Consider the following 20775-nt stretch of genomic DNA (forward strand, 5'->3'; position numbering starts at 1 on the left):
AAAAACGCTTTTCATCTAGAGAGCGGATCAGGTTCACGTACAAAAATGTACGAGAACGATCCTGATCAGGTTCACCAAATTTTTCTCTCTTCATGTAATAAATTCTATATCAACAAATCATGTGTACAAGAACATTCTCGTACGTGAACCTAATCCGTTCACTTTCATCTACCCTGTGCCAATGTATTTTGAGTCCAAATTTTGTGGGAATAATATTAACATATTAAATTTTAACCAGAATATAATGCACTGACAATCAAAAAGTGAATTTTTTGGTCAACATTAAGATTTAAGATACACAAGGAATACACAAGGGGAAAAAAGATGTTCAATTGACAATGAAACAGAAAAGGAAGCTCAATCCAATGGCCAGACTGGTCATATCAACCTTCATGGTAAGAATGAACAGTGCACCAAATAGAGATAGAGGTATCCTTCAAAAGAGAGTCCCCAGAGAAACTTTTGCCTTACAAAGTAGGAAGAAGGATTGTATGGTGCCCAAATAAGCACTACAAAATTTCAGCATCAGTACCAGACAAGATCCACATCAGAACAGATTAACAACTCTACAAGCGGCGGTAATCCGCATGTACTGCCTACTGCACTGTGTTAGGTTTCCAATGGCTTTTCTCTAACAATATAGTTCAGAATGAGATGGCTATGTTTAATGGAAGCCACTCAGGCATGTCAACCAAATTTGTATTCAACATCATCCAATAATGTATTAATTTAATCAAATTATGACATGTAACATCAGGCTAATTCTGCATCTTTCACCCCAACCAAATGCACAATGCGATTAAATCCCCCCGAGTATGTCATCATTGAATGGATTCCCAGATTCACCTGAAGTTTGTTTCTCAAACCCAAAAAGAATGATGAATGCTTATATAAGGTTCTCACTAGTCAATTCCAATGCGACAAATTGGATTTCTCTTGATGAGATTAAGATCCACCTGCACAAGAAATTAGATTTAGAAAAAAAAAATGAACTTTTGTTCTGCTACCACTTGCATCAGCAGTAAAGTAAGTTTGTACCTTGTGTCCAAAGAGATCTCGGATGTTATCGATTCCATAGAGTATCATGGTAGGCCTGATATACAAAGAATATGAAGGTCAAACTTTTGCATCCCACTTTCATGAACATAAAACAGGTGGTGGTTTCTAATTTACCACATATTCAGATAAACCTATTGATACGTGCACAACAGGGAGGATAGATAAAATAGGGGGGGTAAAAAAAGAGATAAAATAGGAATTAAGAAATAAAAATGGAAATAGATAGATAAGTCGCTTTACTGACCAAGCTTAGGGTCTCGGCTAATTGGGAGGTAGCCAACCTCTTGGCCTTATCGAGGAAGCCATGACCTCCTTCTCAAAATAGAGAAAACATAGGAACCACTTTCATTCAAGTCTATCTTTCATTCCAAGTAATCCCCACTTAAATAAGAATTCAAAGAAGTAACAATTCCTCTCATCCACGTACAACACTTCCCCATTAACTATAACTCCTATAAAACTACCCAATAACTACTAACAACATAAATATTAAATTATAAAAACAACTACAACCATGTCATGTCACCCACAAATCCACGTACGTAACACCTATCCCATTCAACTTCCTTATAATTAAAAGCCAATATTACCTTTCAAGGGAAAGGCCCCATGCGATAACCCTAACATCTTCTGGTAGCCCCATTGGCAGCAACATTTCCGGCCTAAACATGCCAGAATTCCCAATTTCCACCCATTTCTTGAAGCCTTCATGATAACTGACCAAATAAGGGGAAAAAAGACATATGTAAGGTTGCTAATTACATCAAGGCATGCACCACAGGTGCCACATGCATCAAACAAGATTCCTTTACCTGAAAATTTCCATGCTAGGCTCCGTATATGGATTGTAAGCAGGTTTGAAACGCAGCTTTGACATACCTGAACACATGAGATGGGCATAGAATGTAAGCTTTCTATTTTCCTAATGTGGAATACATTACTTCACAGCTATCAAAATAGCATCTATAACTCCATCTCCTCTGATACATAAACAGAAATACCAAAATGATCCAAGACACCACAGGATATGTCCTAAAAACCTTAGAAAAGTCACTGTGCATTGTAGGACATGATGGGGGATGAAATGACAAAATTTGCGAGAAATTTACCCAGGCGAGAAAAGAAATCATGCAACACTCCAATAAGGTCACCAAGAGTAAGGCCCCGATCACATACAAGACCTGAATAAACATACCCCAAAACAACAAATATAATAAATATCATTACTTGCCACATAGATATGTTGCTTCGATCAATGCCTTACAAAATATTAAAGATCCAGGGATTGTCAGAAGTACCTTCAATCTGGTGGAACTCTGCAAGATGAGTTCGATCTACAGCTTCATTTCGGAAAACACGATCAATTGAAAAGTACTTTTTAGGGGTGAAAGTTTTCTGTGCATAACAAACAGCCCAGTAAAATTCACCGCAGAAAAAAGCTAGAACATAAGAGCTCAAACATCTAAGCCTCATCTATAACCAGTTTACAGAAAATTTTGAGAATGTAGAGGGGAGGGGAGGGGAGGGGAGGGGGGGGGGGGGGGAGAAAAGATTTCAGATTGACATCTCGACAGCAACCACATCAAGTAGAAGGGTTTCAGTTCTGCAAGTACAGGAACGCAAATAGAATCAAGTATTTGAAAAACCATCCACCTTTTCTTTGGTAATATTCAAACAAGCACAAACAGAAGGATCTAGGACAATATACCTGTTGTGCAAGTAAGTAAAGCATCCTCGAGGAAACAGCAGTTGTATGGGTCCTTAATAGGTTTTTATTTGCTTCTTCTCTTTTCCAATCATATCCATATCTACAGAGAAAAGAATGCTTCTTTCAGGAAAAACTGAGTGCACAATGGTATGCCAAAAATATGAAACAGCATACCCTTTGGATCCATAATCACCAACTTGATGAACATGCTTCACCCTCTCAACATAAGCTTCAGGCAGCTCCCTAGTAGTGGAAGGAACTGAAAATACAAGAGCCAGATGACTAACGATTTGATAGAACATAGCTAAATTACCAAGTAAGGTGTCGAGGAAAATTGACCATTCAGAAAGAAGGTGTCATGTGAATCACGAGCAGGGTGTTGCTGTGGCTGGAACAATGCATCAAAATTCCAAAAGCTGCAAGTTTGAGTAGAAACAAATCAATCATGTAGTAAGCCATCAAAAAGGGGTGGGGGAGGAGGGAAGAGAGATATTATCAAGGACCAGATTCAGAAGAACATTGACCACAAACATATCCCTTTTGGCCAAATATAAACTCGAGAATACACATATAGAAGATAAGAAAATAAACTTACAAGAAAATTTTGCATGTCAATTATTAACTCCTAGAATTTAGATGCATTATCTCTCAACTAACTTACACAAATGGAATAAAGCTCTAGCAGTTCCAATTTAGTTCGAAAGTGCCCATGAAATACACAATTGTAGATATGGAACTCTTACCCACCTGCTTTCAACAAAATTATTTGTGGGCATCTCCTCAAAACTGCAAACGGTAGGTAACCAATACTTCAGATATTCAACCCAGTCAGCCTATGTATTAACACGAAAGATTGCAAAAGTCATAAAATTCAGTACAGCAAAGTACAATCTCATTTTACCCCATTTGAAGGAAGATATTTTGCAATTGCTTTCGAACCTGAAATGGAGAGACAGGTCATAATCACTACCAAATGTCTACAGAAACAAATTACAGATTAACTAAATTAAAATTAATGAAAACATGAAACCCAGCTCCTACAAGTGGGGAACACTCATGCCTCGTGGTACATTTCTGTCTAACAGCCCAAGGCAAGTAGTCGAAATAAACATTCTCTTTTGGCCATACTGAATTTAAAAATTTACACTTCAATGGCTAGCATAACTGGTGGTGGTAGGGGTGGGGTGGGGTTAGGGGTCAGGATTGGGATCGGGATTGGGGTCAGGGTCGGGGGAGAGGTCAATACATGGTGGGTTATGCATCTGACATAGACGAGGGAACTGGTTTCATTGGTGTTTTCCAACAATGACATAGGCAGTTGACAAATATCCTCACTGTTAGCCACACCTTTCGGACCAACTTCTAAGCTCCTATCTAAATGGGGCTTTAAGAGATTCAATAAGTTAAAAAAGGAAGTAGGAAGTGAAGTTCCTATTGCAGGGAAGTATATGGGTGCAGCTTCCTGGTCGGCCCACCAAGAGAGGTCTATCTTATAGGCCCAAGATATCTGCCATGTGGGCTGTGGCATTTGATGGAGCACAAATTCTGTTGATAGGTAGACCCCAAGGTCCCCAGCCCATGTGTGTCAAGTTTCAGCCCAATCCTAGGTAGCCAAGTGTCCGAAAGAAAATTAAAAGAAATAAAAAAAAAATTAAAAAATCAAGAACCATCAAAGTGCCAAGGGGGTGCATAGGACCCCAACGGGGTGCATGGAACATGGGAGGGTATTTGGTCTGAAATTTGATGTGGCAATCTGGACATTTCCCTATCTATTTAACGGTCAGAATCATCACATCATCCTCCCATGCAGCAGAATAACATAGGCTGTCAAGGAAGGCGTCTCTTGTTAAGCCCTGAAATGGCATTAATGTGTGTGTGTGTGAGAGAGAGAGTACAATATGATGTCTCATCATTGTCACTAAATATTCATTTAAAGTTCTTCAAATATATAATGTCCTGATGCCATAATCACAAATGGTATCTAATCAGCATTTAAGGGATGTAAAGGAAAATAAATCAAGTTGATGCGGATCCGAGAGAGTCAGATCGCTTAGAGCCCACTAAAGAACCAAATAGTTCATTTTAGGCAAACCAGGGGCAATAATGTAATTTCTGATAAGATTTAGGAGCTTTATAGATTGAAATAAGTGACTAAGGACTTAAAAGGAATCAACTTCAAAGAGAAAGGAGCAATTCTGGAATTAAAATAGTAGTGGGGTTAAATTGAAATAAAACCAAGAATAAAGGGTTACTTTGTAAACTAGGAAAGAGAGGATGTCTTTAATAACAAACTTAAAACTTGAAAGGACTTATCTGTAATAAACAGAAGTTATATTTTGAAAATAAAGACCTTTCTTCTTCCTCACGATGGAGTTCAGAAGCGGCAGCCAGCAAGCCTTCAACGCAGAGAACTCCTTCAAATTTGGTCGGTTGATCTTGGGACTTCAAGTGTAGACTCCTAAGGAGAAGGCGTACCAAACTCACTAAGGGGCTGCTCAGATCAGCAAGCTGGAGTGACGTGGGAAGCACCTGCAACTGGATCTGGCGATGGTAAATTCAGATCTGATTCTGGGTTGAGTTTCTTCACAACAGAACCAAGCCTCGAAAGAGATGACCTAGGATTTGTATCGCCTAGGAAAGAGTTACCTTCACTTAAAATCTCAGTCCAAAAAACCAATGCATGAGGGAGATCGATCAGCTTCAAGGAGATAGCAACGATCGCCAGAAACAGGGTAGGGAAGAGAATTTAAAAAAAAGGAGAAGAAATAAAGGGGAAGTAAAAGAATGGAACAGAAGAGATGGGAAAAATTCTGAGAAAGAAGAAAGGGGAATCGGCAGCCATGGTTCTCATACCAAAAATCTTAATCAAAATTTCTATTCTTCAAAATCTAAAACTGAACTTCTCCATTGTTTACATGTCCAATATAAAGGAAAAAAAAATCAAACAATTAATGGAAACTACTTGAAAGGAAACTATTCTAAAATTAGAAGCTAGCTAATTTAAAAGAAATTATTTCTAAAACAAAAGAAAATCAAATCGAAAGATTTTTTTTTTCTAAGTCCATCGTGCATCTGCATCAGCTATCCCGGTCTTAAAAGAACTCGACTCCGTCGAGTTAGGTTATGCTCCCAAGATTCTCTTGTAAATCGCTCGCCGATGAGGTGGCACATATTTCAAAACAAAAGAAGGGAACATAACTCCAAGAGGGAGAGTAGGCTAACATGTCATTGGAGCAGGAGTCAGTCGACGACGTGGCATGTCAAAAAATGCATGTGGCCTCATTAAGTACATACGACCTCCTTGCTTCACCTTGATGGTGTTCCGTGCACCATCGTAGAGAATGCCTGTATGTCGCTGCCAAGGTCGCCCTAGAAGAATGTTGCAGTGTGCCAATGGGGTGACCAAGCAAGTCACATGGTACTGTAGTGGCCCAAACTGTAAGTGTACTCGAACAACTGCAGTGGCCTCTTCTCAAGCTGTGGGTCCAAAACCTCGCACGTGAATCTTCTTGAAAAGCTGGTTCTGTGGAAGGTTGTGTGCTCGAACAAATTCAGCAGATATAAAGTTTGCTTCTGCCCCAGTATCAACAACTGCATGAACATCACTATGGTCGGAGCCGTGCAGGAAAGTACCCTTCTATCTGAAGAGAGGAGCTTTATCAACTAGTCTATTCGAAAAAGATGAAAGGCTAGCTGAATGAGCTTCTACATCCTCATCTTCATCATCGACAATATCATCGTCCTCGAGGAGATAAGGATATAAATGAGATTCATCTTCACTCTTCTCTGTCGGCTGCTTCTCTGCTACGTTCATAGAACGAGTCCTGTTGGGACGCTTGTTGGAATAGTGACCCTTCTCGCCACAACTATGACATATGATATTCTTCACCCCAACACTGTCCTTGTTAAACTCTGACCTTTTCTCTTCAACTCTGTGAGCTTCAGGCTTCTTTTCCTCCATACGTGGTGGAGGTCTATAAACTGAAGAAGTCTTGAGCATACCCTTCCAATAAATTGACTTCTCTTCAGCTGTCTTGGCATAAGTTGTTGCCACATCAACATACCTGAAATCAGTGTTAGCCAACTCAAGTCGAATCTCAGTACTTAACTCAATATATCGCATCACCCGTTGCTGGTCTATTTCCTGAAGTCAACACCTTGAAGATAGTTTGTGAAATTCGAGGGTGTAGGAATCCACATCTTTGTTCCCTTGTTGCAAGTTAAGTAATTTATGGAACATTACCTTTTCATAATTAATAGGAACAAATTTTTCAGTCAGGATTTGCTTCATGACCTCCCAATTGGTAACTGGTCCAAGTCTTCTGACAAACCTTGCATGTAGTACATCATCCCACCATGAACATACATACCCAATAAACTTGGTGATGATGAGTTCACACTTCTTCACGTCTGGAAGAGACTTATACGCAAAAATTCTCTCCACTTTGGTAAGCCAGTCAAAAAATTCCTCAGGTCCCTTTTCACCACTGAACTTGGGAACCTCAACTTTGATGCCATAATCTCTGTCAGAAAATTGCCGGGTAACATCCTGTGGAACAACTGGATCAAGTTGCTGCCTCTGAGGTGTATCTTCGATCCGTAAAGTGTTGAGCTGAGGAGGTAATGTAGAGGATCCTTCTCAGCTCGCTTGTCGGACCTCTTCATAAAGGCAGTCATCTCTTCCATAAACTTGTCAAACTTGGCTTCAGTCCTCTCAAGCCTAGCATCAGTATTCTATTGGTTCTCAGTTAACTCGCGATACAATTTGTTCAACTCAGCATTGGTAACGTTACCTGTCATGGTTAGGAAAGTGTAGGAAATTTTGCTCTGATACCACTTGATGCGAATCCGAGAGAGTCATATCGCTTAGGGCCCACTAAAGAACCAAATAGTTCACTTTGGGCAAACCAGGGGCAATAATGTAATTTCTGATAAGATTTAGGAGCTTTATAGATTGAAATAAGTGACTAAGGACTTAAAAGGAATTAACTTCAAAGAGAAAGAAGCAATTCTGGAATTAAAATAGTAGTGGGGTTAAATTGAAATAAAACCAAGAATAAAGGGTTACTTTGCAAACTAGGAAAGAGAGGATGTCTTTAATAATGAACTTAAAACTTGAAAGGACTTATCTGTAATAAGCAGAAGTTATATTTTGAAAATAAAGACCTTTCTTCTTCCTCACGATGGAGTTCAGAAGCGGCAGCCAGCAAGCCTTCAACGTAGAGAACTCCTTCAAATCTGGTCAGTTGATCTTGGGACTTCAAGTGTGGATTCCTAAGGAGAAGGCATACCAAACTCACCAGGGGGCTGCTCAGATCAGCAGGCTGGAGTGACGTGGGAAGCACCTGCAACTGGATCTGACGATGGCAAATTCAGATCTGATTCTGGGTTGAGTTTCTTCACAACAGAACCAAGCCTCGAAAGAGATGACCTAGGATTTGTATCGCCTAGGAAAGAGTTACCTTCACTCAAAATCTCAGTCCAAAAAACCAATGCATGAGGGAGATCGATCAGCTTCAAGGAGACAGCAACGATCGCCAGAAACAGGGTAGGGAAGAAAAACCAGAATTTAAAAAAAAATAAGAAGAAGAAATAAAGGGGAAGTAAAAGAATGGAAGAAAAGAGATGGGAAAAATTCAGAGAAAGAAGAAAGGGGAATCGGCAGCCATGGTTCTCATACCAAAACTCTTAATCAAAATTTCTATTCTTCAAAATCTAAAACTGAACTTCTCCATTGTTTACATGTCCAATATAAAGGAAAAAAAAATCAAACAATTAATGGAAGCTACTTGAAAGGAAACTATTCTAAAATTAGAAGCTAGCTAATTTAAAAGAAATTATTTCTAAAACAAAAGAAAATCAAATCGAAAGATATTTTTTTTTCTAAGTCCATCGTGCATCTGCATCACAAGTGACTTTGGAACTTTATATGATCTCTCATATTATGTCGGTTTACTGTTTATTTAAAGAGCCTCATCTTCATATTCTGGTTCAGTGACCACCTAAAAGCAGCCATATATAATTTCATGAATTCCAGCAATAACTGGTTTCCACAAGTTTGCACTTTCCCTAATAGAAAGGTAATTTGAACAGCAATTTCTAATCTTTCATATCAAAAAGAAACTAACATGCCTAATGCTTACTAAACTGCACATGCAAGCATTAGAGGAAAACGCTAAGCATAATCCATGCCTTTAGCAGAGGATTGAGATAGCCGCCATCTGCAGGTGGGCCTTTAGCACTGAAGTTATACTCTTTAAACTCTAAATCCTTCCAATCACCCCTAAAAAAAACATACAAATGAGAAGGGAAAAAAAAATCAGCACAACAAACTATAAAGTGCGTAAAAATAAGCTATATCAGGTACATAAAAACAAATGAGTAACCTCAACCCACGGGCTTTCAAAAAAAATTCCCTGTGATACTAAAAACTATACTGAAACATCCACACCTCCACAAGTATGAATAAGCAAGCATATAAAGATGATCCATGAAGATGGATAAACATAAAAAACTGCACTCATGTATCCACCATTCCATAAGTATGAAAATTGTGCATATACAAATCCACATAGATGTATGAGAGTGCAAGATCATACAAAAACTGAACAATAACATTCAACCACTGGAAATGTTGATATAGAGGATAAGGTGCCTGATGTAAATCTATTAAGTACTAACAGCGTAAAAATTACAATAATTTTTTTTTTTTCTAAAAGTACCCCAAGAAAACCAAATCGTTCCCTCATGTAACTAAACCAAATCACAAATTACCTTTCTTCAATTAACAGCCCTGCCTAAAAACCACTAGGTACTCCCCTAATTCTCAGTTTGTTGCCACTATCCATACTGGGCACACTCTGGATCAGGTTGGGGCACCAAAACCCAACTGAAGGCGCTGGAACCCGAAGCTAACCCAACCCAGCTTCATGAATAACCCATTTTCTAACTCGACCTTGCTGGATTTCAGGTTTTCACTAAAAATTACTTCACAAGGACCGTCAACAAATGTGTGAACAAAATGGATTTGTAAAATTCTCCTCTTTCGTTAGCTGTCCTTATAACTTTATATTCAAATATAGAATTACTAGAGATGGAAGTCAGTCAAATTGCCGGAATAACTTAATAGCTTCAAGATGTCGAGAGAAAATTCCCATAAATGATGCATATCCACGACCAAATCAATAAAGAGAAAAAAAAAAATGGATTTTCTTGCTCTTCCCAACCATCCAGACCAGTGCTCACATAATCCTTCAGTGTTCTGCTGACAAAACCAAAAAAGTGGGGAACTATGAAGGGTTGCTATCCTAATCTTCAAGGCAGCAAGGTGAGCCAAGGCACTGGCCTGGGACATTGGCGAGGGGCCAAGACAAGGCCTTATTGGTCAAGGTGCGCATAAAACAGGTTTAGTCAAGGTCTTTTCAGGTTATGTTAGTACTACTTGATTTTTGGTATCCTGACAAAGTTATGTTAATATTTAATCTACTTCGTGATAACATAAAGTATAAAAGAGGAGACAGTCATTCACCGATCCATCAAAATCATCCAACATTCATTAGAACAAGCAATAAACGATCAAGGAGGTGTCAATTTTCCAAATTACCCTCTAATTCTTAACCTCCGTATAGACATGATAAGCTGTAATAAGTTGCACCATAAAAGCAACAATACATGAGTTTTCCTTTTTTTTTCTTTCAAATAAATCCCAAGATAGCGCTTGCCTAGGTCAAAATTCAAGACAACGAGGTGATGATGCCAAGGCAAAACCTGGATGAGGCCTTGACAACTAAGGTGAGGGCCAATTTATGAAAAAAAAAAAAAAAAAAAAAAAGCAAGCACAGGTTTTATCCATTCTAAAGGGCCCTGGGTCCAAGGCCTCGACAACTATGGTTGCTATCAACCTCCCATCATTCTCGAACATATTGCAGGAAAGACAAGTATTGGTCCAGGTCCCACCATAGCAACTATAGCAGGCAGCAATTGGTAATGTCACAGCAAAGTCACCGGCATCCGGAGATTTAAACTGCACTGGCTGGTCTACCAAATGGCATCAATCTCATGGGGAATTAGTGTTTTGACATCTTTTACAGAGTTCCCTAGAAACAATTACACCTTAACTAAAAAAAATAACCAAGTGAAATACTTGAGTAATAGGAAATCTACAATTGACGCTTCCACTCGCGATCTCACTCAACGATCCGGCGGTTTTGGGAAGATTCAACTCCTCTACTCACAAGTAAGTTCTTCCTCATTTTCTTCTCAGAACATGTATTTTGGGGGTAGAACTCATGAGTAGTCTTAAATCTCAATTCTTTTCCGTGTTTCCTTCCATAGAACAGCGATTTCATGTGAATGTGATGTTTTCTCTGTGATTTGTTTCTAGTTTTAGGATTTACTTCTCAATTTTTTTGTGAGAAAACCCCAACCGTGCCCTAGTTTTCTCAAATTTGGGGATTTCTTCAATTTCTGCTCTTTTCTTCCCAATTAATAACTCAAATGCAATGCCTTATGTTTGATTTGTACTTGACATGTTGTAGAGATCATAGAAGTCACGTATGCTTGAAATCCCATTTCTTCCCATGAAAATCCATCTCTATGTCTTGCTGTCCAAGGCTTGACAAAAGGGGGGAAAAAAACTTCCAAAAATAGAAACTTTAAATAAAGAAGTAGCAACTATTATACCCATCAAGATCCACCAAATCTCTACCAAAACAGAACCACATCACCGTTCAGGTGAACGATACTCATGAACAATAATTTTTTTCTTTTTTTTTTTTTATGAATTTGATTCTCGTCCTCTTCTTCTTCATGCTTTGATCTAAATCAACTTCACTATTCATGCTCTACATAATTTATAGCTTGGTTAAGAGAAATCAAAAATAAAAAAAAATTAGAAGCCTTTCATTAGGTTCATATGTATTGGTTAACTAGTACAAAGTTTGAAATTTAGAAATGACTCGCATCAGATTGCCTAAGGCATTACACAAACCCAACCCAATCTAGAGACTCCAGCTCTACCTAACCAATGAAAAGCTAAACCTAGGAGATGTAGCAGTAAGGAAAGACATGCATAATTTAGGTCTTGATCCCAGTACCTTGAATAGAACTATTTGGAGGGCTAGGATCCATGTAGCAAGTAGTTGTGTTGTTGTGGTGTTCTACTTTTTTTATTATTATTATTTTTTTCTTTTGGTATTTTCTCAGATCCATGTAGTCAACCCCATTTAGTTGGGATAAATAAGGCTGAGTTTGTTAGGCATATAAAATGCAAGTTGCTTGAAGCACAGACATATAGCAAATAGATCATCCAATATTTCATTATATCAGCAAACATATAATCCATTCATCGTATAATAATGTGACTATCCTATAAAGCTGAAAACCACTACAAGAATATGCATGTTAGAGTTGGACCTTGTTTGACACACAAAAGACACTTCTTGTTGGGGGTACGATGTCTTGTATTCCATCGCTTGCATAAATGGGCTGATCCCGAAGGGCCTTTAAGAAGGTTCGGTAAATTTCCTTTATAGGGTTCAGTATATATTTGAAACGAGGTTTTTTTCTCTGTAAGCACCTTGAGAGAGGTCTAAGGACAAGTAGTTGTAAGTTCAGCAACAAAAACACAGCTCAGCCTTATCCCAACTAAATGAGGTCGGCTACATGGATCCGAGTTAGGGGGGAAAAAAAGCTCCACCACACCTCTGGGACATCCCACTTATGAACAATTGGCAACCCGGATATTTTCCCGCCAAACAGCTCTCTTAGATGCCATACTAGGATCAAGACCTATCTTATGCATGTCTCTTCTCTTACCAACTCATCAAAGGTCATTTCCGGGCTCTAACCTGATCATTTCTCACTCTATCTCTCAGAGTTTGGCCGCACATCCATCTCAACATCCTCATCTCACAAGCGGCTATAAGGTCTGTAACCCTATTCTCCACTGATAGTGAAGCAATATCTCATCTCACGGTGGACTTAAGCAATCTTGCCGAACCACATAAATTTTTGTGTCCGTTGTGCGATTGTTTATTCATGACTTTCATTCTTTTCTGCATCGTTTTAGGTTCTATTTTCTACACTTCTATGATGACTTCTTTTTTCAGCATTTAATATAAACAATCGCAATATTAAAAAAAAAATTACTTACCTTTGAAGAATTTACCATTCCTTTTGATATGCTTGAAGTCAGTGCTTACAGTAAAGGTCTTCCGAGACTCAAAGAAGTCAGTGACCTATATAGGAAGATAGCTATAGCCTCGGGGGCTTACAATAAAGGTCTTCAATAATCCAATTTAACTTCCCCTGATTAATAAGTCTGTCACATTTGTGCATCAGTCAAAGTCTCACAGGCTCAAGACAATTAACAATATGACTTCATTGGCAAAAGTTGGCACACACAAGCCCACATACACACCAAGAGGGGCTTTGATGGCTCTAAATTGTTGCCAAACATAGAGATCATAACTCTAAAAGTATCATAAAACATGAAAGAAAAAGGTATCTATGGCATTAGGTCCACACAAGGGCTAGGTTGTAGGCTCACGGAAATGCACACACAAAGAAGAACAAGAAGCATGGCTGTCAAGAGTAAATGATAAGAAGATCATTATTTGGTAATATATACAACCCTGAATACCGAAGGAATTAATGGCATTAACCCCACTGATCCACTATAATGTACTTATAGCGCATGTTTTTTCAAATTATGTAACCCAGAATACCTTTGTAGATGTTCTCGAGTCAAATCTGTGACCGTCTTCTTCCTTTTCGGAGCATAGTTAGGACCCTTTTGCAGCGAGTAGCCCTTCCAAGTTCTAATCAAGGCAATCGAAAAAAAGGTCAGTGAGAAAAGAGGGAAAAAAAAATCCCATGCCCCCCACCCCCCCCCCTACACACGCACACGCACACGCACACACACACACACACACACAAACGCAAAGAAGAAGGCAATCTATGCATGACAATGTCAAACATTCAGGACAAGCTTGAGCCACATTGCATGCCTCTAGGATTATTGTTGTAGTAAATTAATTACAAGAGAATCAGAATGACAAAGGCAGAAAGTGCTTGTTTCAGCAAACCCTAAATTAGATTTGTGGAACCAACAATATCTTTATATTTTATATAATCTTGAAGACAAAATTACAACTTCAATATAGAGATAAGCATTATACTGGAATACAGAGTGACTATTTTGTACGAATTGCATCATATAAATGCCCATTAGATCTTTTATGACCTCAAAATTTTTTAGGCAAGAATGCTAACTCTTTTATTTAAGGTTTTTTTTTTCACAAATAAATTGTAACCTTGTTATTTACAGTAGATATCAATTTAGAGATGCATTAATGAGGAAAGGGAAGGGGAATCAGCTGACTACCTCTACATCCCAACTGATTACGAAAGGAAACCCAGCTTCATTTCCTGAGTCTTATTGGAGTCTTCTTGGTTGTCTCAATGACAAGCACAATTTTCTATGGTCCCGAATTTTTTCTGCATTAGAAACTAGAGGCGAATAACTCCAAAAGTATGATTGACAATATGGCATATGGAGTCTGCAGGAGGGCCACCATACTAGGGCTTCCAATAAGTGCATCTCATGCCATCAAGTCATTATGATTAGAACAGCAAGATGCTCATCTTGGTCAAACATTTTAATGGCATCTTCATGCTGATATGTTACATAAATGGGCTTATTGTAGTGGAAGTTTAAAGTATCTCCGATACCGATACGATACCCTCCGATACGTATCTTAAATTTAGCCGATCGATACGATACACACCGATACGATACATGAAATTTTTAAAATCCTTTCGTATCAATATATATCCTATGATACATATCGATATGCACCAAGACACTATCGATACGTACTGATACTCTATGAAAAATATAAAATCAAGGTGAAATATACGTTTTTGTATGTATCAGTACGTATCGGTGAGTATTTGTATGTATCGATTGATACATATTGATGAGTATCAGTACATATCAGTGAATATCGGTATGTATCGATCAGTACATATCGGTGAGTATCGACACATATCGGTAAGTATCGGTACATATTGGTGAGTATCGGTATGTACCGATACAGTGCGCTACGGTCATATAATGGCCAAGATGGGTATTTTTTCAAAAAACACGATTTTTTGAGGTGTTTTTGTTCCAAAGTTGCTGCCAGTCATATTTCTCTCTAACTAAAGTGGAAATCAATGTTTTGAACAAGGATTTTACATTTATGGGACAACTATAAACCTTGAATTCTTAGTGCGATGCCCTCAATTTAGTGTTTATGCATAGTACATGTTATTAATAGCTTTTTTTAATAAATTTTTAATGCAAAAGTGTTTAAAAAGGTATTTTATATCCATTTATGTATGTATCTTTAGCGTATCTCCGATACGATACGATACCCTCCGATACGTATCTTAATTTTGGTCGACCGATACGGCGACCGATACCGATACTTTAATCCTTGAGTAGAGCTAAGTCTTCGGTTGGGTTATACGCTTATATATATGTTGAGCCTTTGGTCCAATGGATTATCTTTGTAATAGGCTACTTTAACAGGGCTATTTATAGGTACGAGGAATGAATATGGGATTCATTTTATTACTTTAGTTTGAGTATTTTATTTCTTATTTTATCAGTTTAGTTTGAGTCTTTTATTTCATAATTTATGTAATTAAAGTGTTTTAGTCAGGTTGGATTAGGTCTCTATTAGTCCTTTTTAAAATTGTTTCCCTTATTTTAGGCTGAGTTTTAGTTGCAATAGACTGTCTCCAAGGTAAGCCATTGAGCTTCGTATTTAAGCTTATGCAAGGGCTATGCCTTGTAGATGAATATGATGAATGAAGTTCGCTTTTTGCCTTTGGTTTTGTGGTGATTCAGACCTCCCTGTTGCGGTGATTCAATAGGCTATCTGGTGGTGAACTGGTGATTCCAAGGTTGGGGTACTGGTAGTGATGCCAGCCCTCAGATTAGGTGGTGATTCCTGATTATATCCTTTATTTCTATTTATTTTCAGCTTAAGTTTCAAAACCCAAGAAAAAAACCCTATCGTTTAAAAGAGTCATAGTTTATTTATGGTTCTTCAAAACCACCCACTTTCAAAATTGATCCATCAATTCTGATTCCAGATTTCAGATTTCAGATTAGGATTTTGTTTACCGCTTAATCAACATATCAGTCCCTTACCTGATACTTTTCTGAACTCCTTAATTTCTTGCTATCGAATTCTAATCTCCTACTTCAACTTGGATTTCTCCAAATCTCTTGTTTTAAAATTGATCTCTGAATCCTGATGTCAGTCCTCTTAACTGCTATTATTTCTGGATCTTGTGACGGTTTCAAAATCTAAATTAATACTAGAAATCCTGCTGCAACAAAATTTGTTAAAGCTTCAGATTCATAAATCTGTTTCGGTTGTTTTATTCCTACTTTCCTTTACTAAGCAGAAGGAAATAGTTTAATCGGAAACTATCTCACGTATATTTCACCTTACGCGGAAAGTGTCTATAGGATATGTCAAGCAACAACACATGTAATAATATCACAAAGCAAGAATTGTAGTAATATAGAAAAGCAAAAAATGTGATCATTACTGTGGGGCAATAAGCTTCCTTCTTTTGAGAGCATCAATATCCTCTTGATCAACAACCTGGAGTAACAATGAAGTTATCAATCATAAGAAAAATGTAAGAAAAATAAAATAAATTCAATCATAAATGGAAGTCAAATTGTCCAATAAAAGAGTGCAGGCAACCTAGGAGGCAGTTCAGTTGGAGCCAAAAAGGGCTCACATTGTCTTTTCATGTGGGAGGTTCCAGCTGAACAGCCACACTCTATATGGTTAACAAATCCATCTTCCTTAGGCAGTTTCAGAAATTATTAAAGACCTCAAATGCCAACAACTAGCATTACTAGGACAGGATTCCAATGGACAATGAGCTATAAAGCAGATGTAGCATGTAAATGTAAGACTAATCACATGGATGGTCCAGAGTTCTCTCTACCCATCAGATTGCACCTGACACACCCATCCATGAAGTGACCAAAACCACAGAAATGTAAGAATAATCACGTGGATGGTCCAGAGTCCTCTCTACCAATCAGATTGCACCTGCCACACCCATCCATGAAGTGACCAAAACCACAGAAATAGGGGTGCTGTCAAAAGAAGGCTGAAAAATTACACAGAAACCTTCTCTATACACACCAATGATAGTCCTTACAAAAATGTCTGGCTATAAAAGGTATAGGAAGAACCATAAAATTGTCAAGGCATTAAACACTGGAAATAGAAATGCCTTGTCTCCTCCCGAATCAGCACAGAAATGGAATTCAATGTCGAATTTATGGGAATGTCTTATGAATTTGAGATGTGCCTAACTGCCTATCCACATACTTCTCCATATAGAGCACTGAAATAATTCATTTACTGTCAAGATCCAATTATTTGATATACAACAGGGGTCTTCCTGAGGGGGAAAAAACACACCTCTCCTTCTTGTATCTGTAGAAGCAAATCTTTGACTCGATCTTCAATGTTTTGAACCTACATAAAGTAATAGATATGAGAACCAAGGATTTAAGTATCGGTAATCGGGAAGGTGATTTTAAGAGACGTGTCGTACTGAATATACACAAGATATCCTGAAGATATACATAAAAATGGTCAAGAAACACATGAAAATGAAAAGGATACATGCAAAATACAGTTTTGAAGCATAAAACACTATAAATAAGCATTATGTAAAAAATATCATGTGTTAAAAGGAACAAAGTACAATGGGACAATTGAATTCAATTGATTTATGTATAAAGGATTATGTTTATTCAATTGCAATTTCCTCTCTGTGACTCAGGGAATTTTTCCAACTCATTATCACTGACTTTTAACAAGAAAATAAAAAGAAATTCACATTTAGATCGATTTCCAATTTTTGGGGGGGAAATCACAAATCGATCCATGATGCAATAAATCATGTTGTTTTTCCTTAATCCCCCCCCCCCCAAAAAAAAAGACTTCAAATGCAAAATTTAAGCTATAAATAAAAGTTAAGTGTCCGAACTTACCTCGCTTGCACAGGTTAAATATTTCCGTCTGATATTTGTATAGGTTTAATGATCGAAAAAAAATAAAGTTTGCTGTATTAGAATTTTTTTTTTCCCCTCCTTTTTTTAATGCAAGAATAGAATCTCAAATTCAAATTAAAACAAACAAGTTGGACTGGATAGGTTTCAGAGACTCTCAGTTTTCTTCTCTACTGCAGCTCAATTTTTCTGCAGGTTTCAAGGTTCGTATCGACCCGTTTTCTTTAGTATTGAGCCATGTCAACCGATCTAATACAATACATTTAAGTGATAAGTATCACATTGGATAAGAATCGTATCAGCACCCTAAAGATAATATATGATACAACCGATAGCTATCAATACGTACCGATAAGACCTGATGAGAACAATAGAGAGGAATGCATGATGATTCTCCAAGAAAGCTGGGATGTCATAATTATTTTCTAAAAAATGCAGAAACCAACTATTGAACCAAGGTAGAAAAGAGCCTCAAAGCTAACAATGAAAAGACATAGGGAATGAGGGGCCCCATGCCTCAAGGCTCAAGAACTTCTATAGCAGCTAATGGAGGAACTACTCACAGTAGCCGAACACAACCTGAAGCAACTCTCACACAATTTGTCTATTTTAGACCAAATCCAATCCATTAATAAACATAATACAAGTTAGTCAATTTGCAAGGTCAGCCATGCCACATTTACATTCAACAAAACGCCCACCATCCTCCCTCAACATTTTGTCATTTAATCATTACATCCATTGGCCATATTGTCCAATCCAATATTTGGTGCCCTTGGACAAAATCCATTTGATACTATGGAAATAGAGATCTTAAAATCGTTCAGTTCTGTCTGATGATCAAGGGGGAAAATAAATGGGGATAAAAGCTACAGAATTACAAGAAATTTTGGAAGAGTATTGTACAGAGCCTACAATCTAGATCTTTTGCCTGAATCTATAGAGGTCCTTCTCCATGAGATGTTTTCTGGTTCAAATCTGGTCGTGATTAAGTATCTTTTTTTTTCTTTATAAGTGTAACTTTGAAAGTTTCGAGTTGATGAGTAAGTTTAATCATATTATAACCCTTATGTAACATACAAAAAATAAAAATGGGTGTTTGAATGGCACCTCTATAGGTGTATTTTGAACTAGACACCTTCTTTTAATTTCCCCTTGTCTTATTCTCAAAAGTTCTTTAAGGGTACCAAAGTATTTTCAAAAATAATTTGAAAATGACATCATCAAAAGGTGTCATTGTTATGCACAGATTTCAAGTACATATGTTAAATGACAATATGACCCTAATGAAACAATAAACAGTCTTCTAGAAGTGTGATATCCTATGAACAACCCTTCTTTATACAAATTTTGATTTGAACTTATACAACAGACCAATATATAGGCAGCAAGACCAGTCAGTAGGTCCATACATTTGATAAAAATTAAAAATGATAAATCAAGTTCCAGGTTGTGTCACCTTTCTGGAAACTAGCTGCTTCCCCATCTCCACCCATTTATTCTTTATGGCCTGGGCACAACCTATTTTGTAAACTGAAGGATCAACCTTTTTCTGCATACAGAAACCAATTTCATTCACAACACTGACAAAAACAGAAATATCAATTGACCAAAATTTCGTTACTGGAATCTGATATAAAATAGAGAACAAATTCTTACAAGACAGCAGTATGTCAAAATCTAGTGCACTAGTTAGTTTATGAGAAGAGTTATAACCTGTAATTCTTCTCGAGAAATGCCGTCTGGTGGTATGGCCAAGAAGAGCTGCACTTCGGGTGAGCCCGCCACAGTATATGATTTTCCTTCACCGGTAAGTATCCACTTCTCCCTCTTAATGTCCTGCATGAATCACAAAAGAAAAACATGAAGATTCGTCCAAATAATTATTATTTGAACTCGATACACTAAGATTAAAAAGTATTATTCGATGTCAGATCAGAAACAGAAACCAAGCTAGAGATACGATTCTAGCGAAGAGAGAAATCAATGGAGCAACCAAGACCAATGAAAATGACAACATATTTTACTCGTTTAATTCAAATGGATGTGGAGAACTAATAGAGCTGTGAGAAGCACCTGAGCATCAACTAGTCTGAAACCGTGGAGACTCTTGATGACATTGATAATTTCGTTATGATCTATTCCGACGTCGGCAGCGAATTGGCCAGAATCTGATATATTATCGTTCGATTCCAGGAACCCTAGAATTGCATCTTCCGCCATTGAAGTTGCTCTCGTTTAGTCTCTAGCCCTCTATGGCTTGGAAAGCCTTCCACTTTGAATCGAAGCTCCGCTAGTAGTCGGCCTTGGAACTTGGAAGTAACTGTAATTGGAGTATTACAGTACAGAGAGATGTAGGGTTTATCAAAATGTGTGCCCTCACTGCCCTGTGCGTGTGTGACTCTGAGAGGAGGGAGATTGTGATCTAGTGGTGCGGGTCGGGTGATATCCAACAAGACCAACACGATCCGCCTGAATAACACAATCAAGAGGAAATCAATTAGGCTATGTTTGAAAAGTGAAAAAAATCTTGTAGATAATTGCTAATACATTCTCTGTCTTAACTACTTATGGGTCCTGATAGCATGAGACCATAAGGACAAATGCAAAGTTTGAGCACTTCAAATTTCATATTCCACATTGAAGTACATCACCACCAAATTCACGTTCCAATCAACAATTACCGAGAGTCTTTAAAATTTACCTCAGTCTATCCATTGCTAACACTGGGAGATAAGGAGAAATATGTATCAATTGAAATCTATTACAAACTGTATTCCCTATGCATTTCCAACCGATTAACATCATCTGGAATATAACACTTCTTTCTCAAGTTATATCAAACTTAACAACCAACAGTTAAAAATTCTAAAGAACATGGGAATTAGTTTAATTTTCTTCTTCT

General features: G+C 37.6%; 1 protein-coding gene across 1 annotated transcript; it reads right to left on the reverse strand.

Annotated features, from left to right (window-relative positions):
* Positions 1 to 250: 250 nt before the first annotated feature.
* Positions 251 to 20258, reverse strand: LOC122066555 (phenylalanine--tRNA ligase alpha subunit, cytoplasmic). The gene is made up of 18 exons (XM_042630373.1): positions 19947 to 20258; positions 19587 to 19709; positions 19330 to 19422; positions 17275 to 17331; positions 16379 to 16434; positions 13495 to 13587; positions 8960 to 9050; positions 3669 to 3706; positions 3515 to 3553; positions 3107 to 3183; positions 2942 to 3026; positions 2768 to 2867; positions 2358 to 2454; positions 2169 to 2240; positions 1872 to 1938; positions 1650 to 1775; positions 1039 to 1093; positions 251 to 956 (listed from the first exon to the last, which is right to left on the reverse strand). The coding sequence occupies exons 1-18, from the start codon at positions 20091 to 20093 to the stop codon at positions 903 to 905; spliced, it is 1470 nt and encodes a 489-aa protein (XP_042486307.1). The 5' UTR covers positions 20094 to 20258; the 3' UTR covers positions 251 to 902.
* Between the last annotated feature and the right edge of the window lie 517 nt (positions 20259 to 20775).

The sequence above is a fragment of the Macadamia integrifolia genome, unplaced genomic scaffold (assembly GCF_013358625.1).
Source record: "Macadamia integrifolia cultivar HAES 741 unplaced genomic scaffold, SCU_Mint_v3 scaffold2462, whole genome shotgun sequence".
NCBI lineage: Eukaryota > Viridiplantae > Streptophyta > Magnoliopsida > Proteales > Proteaceae > Macadamia > Macadamia integrifolia.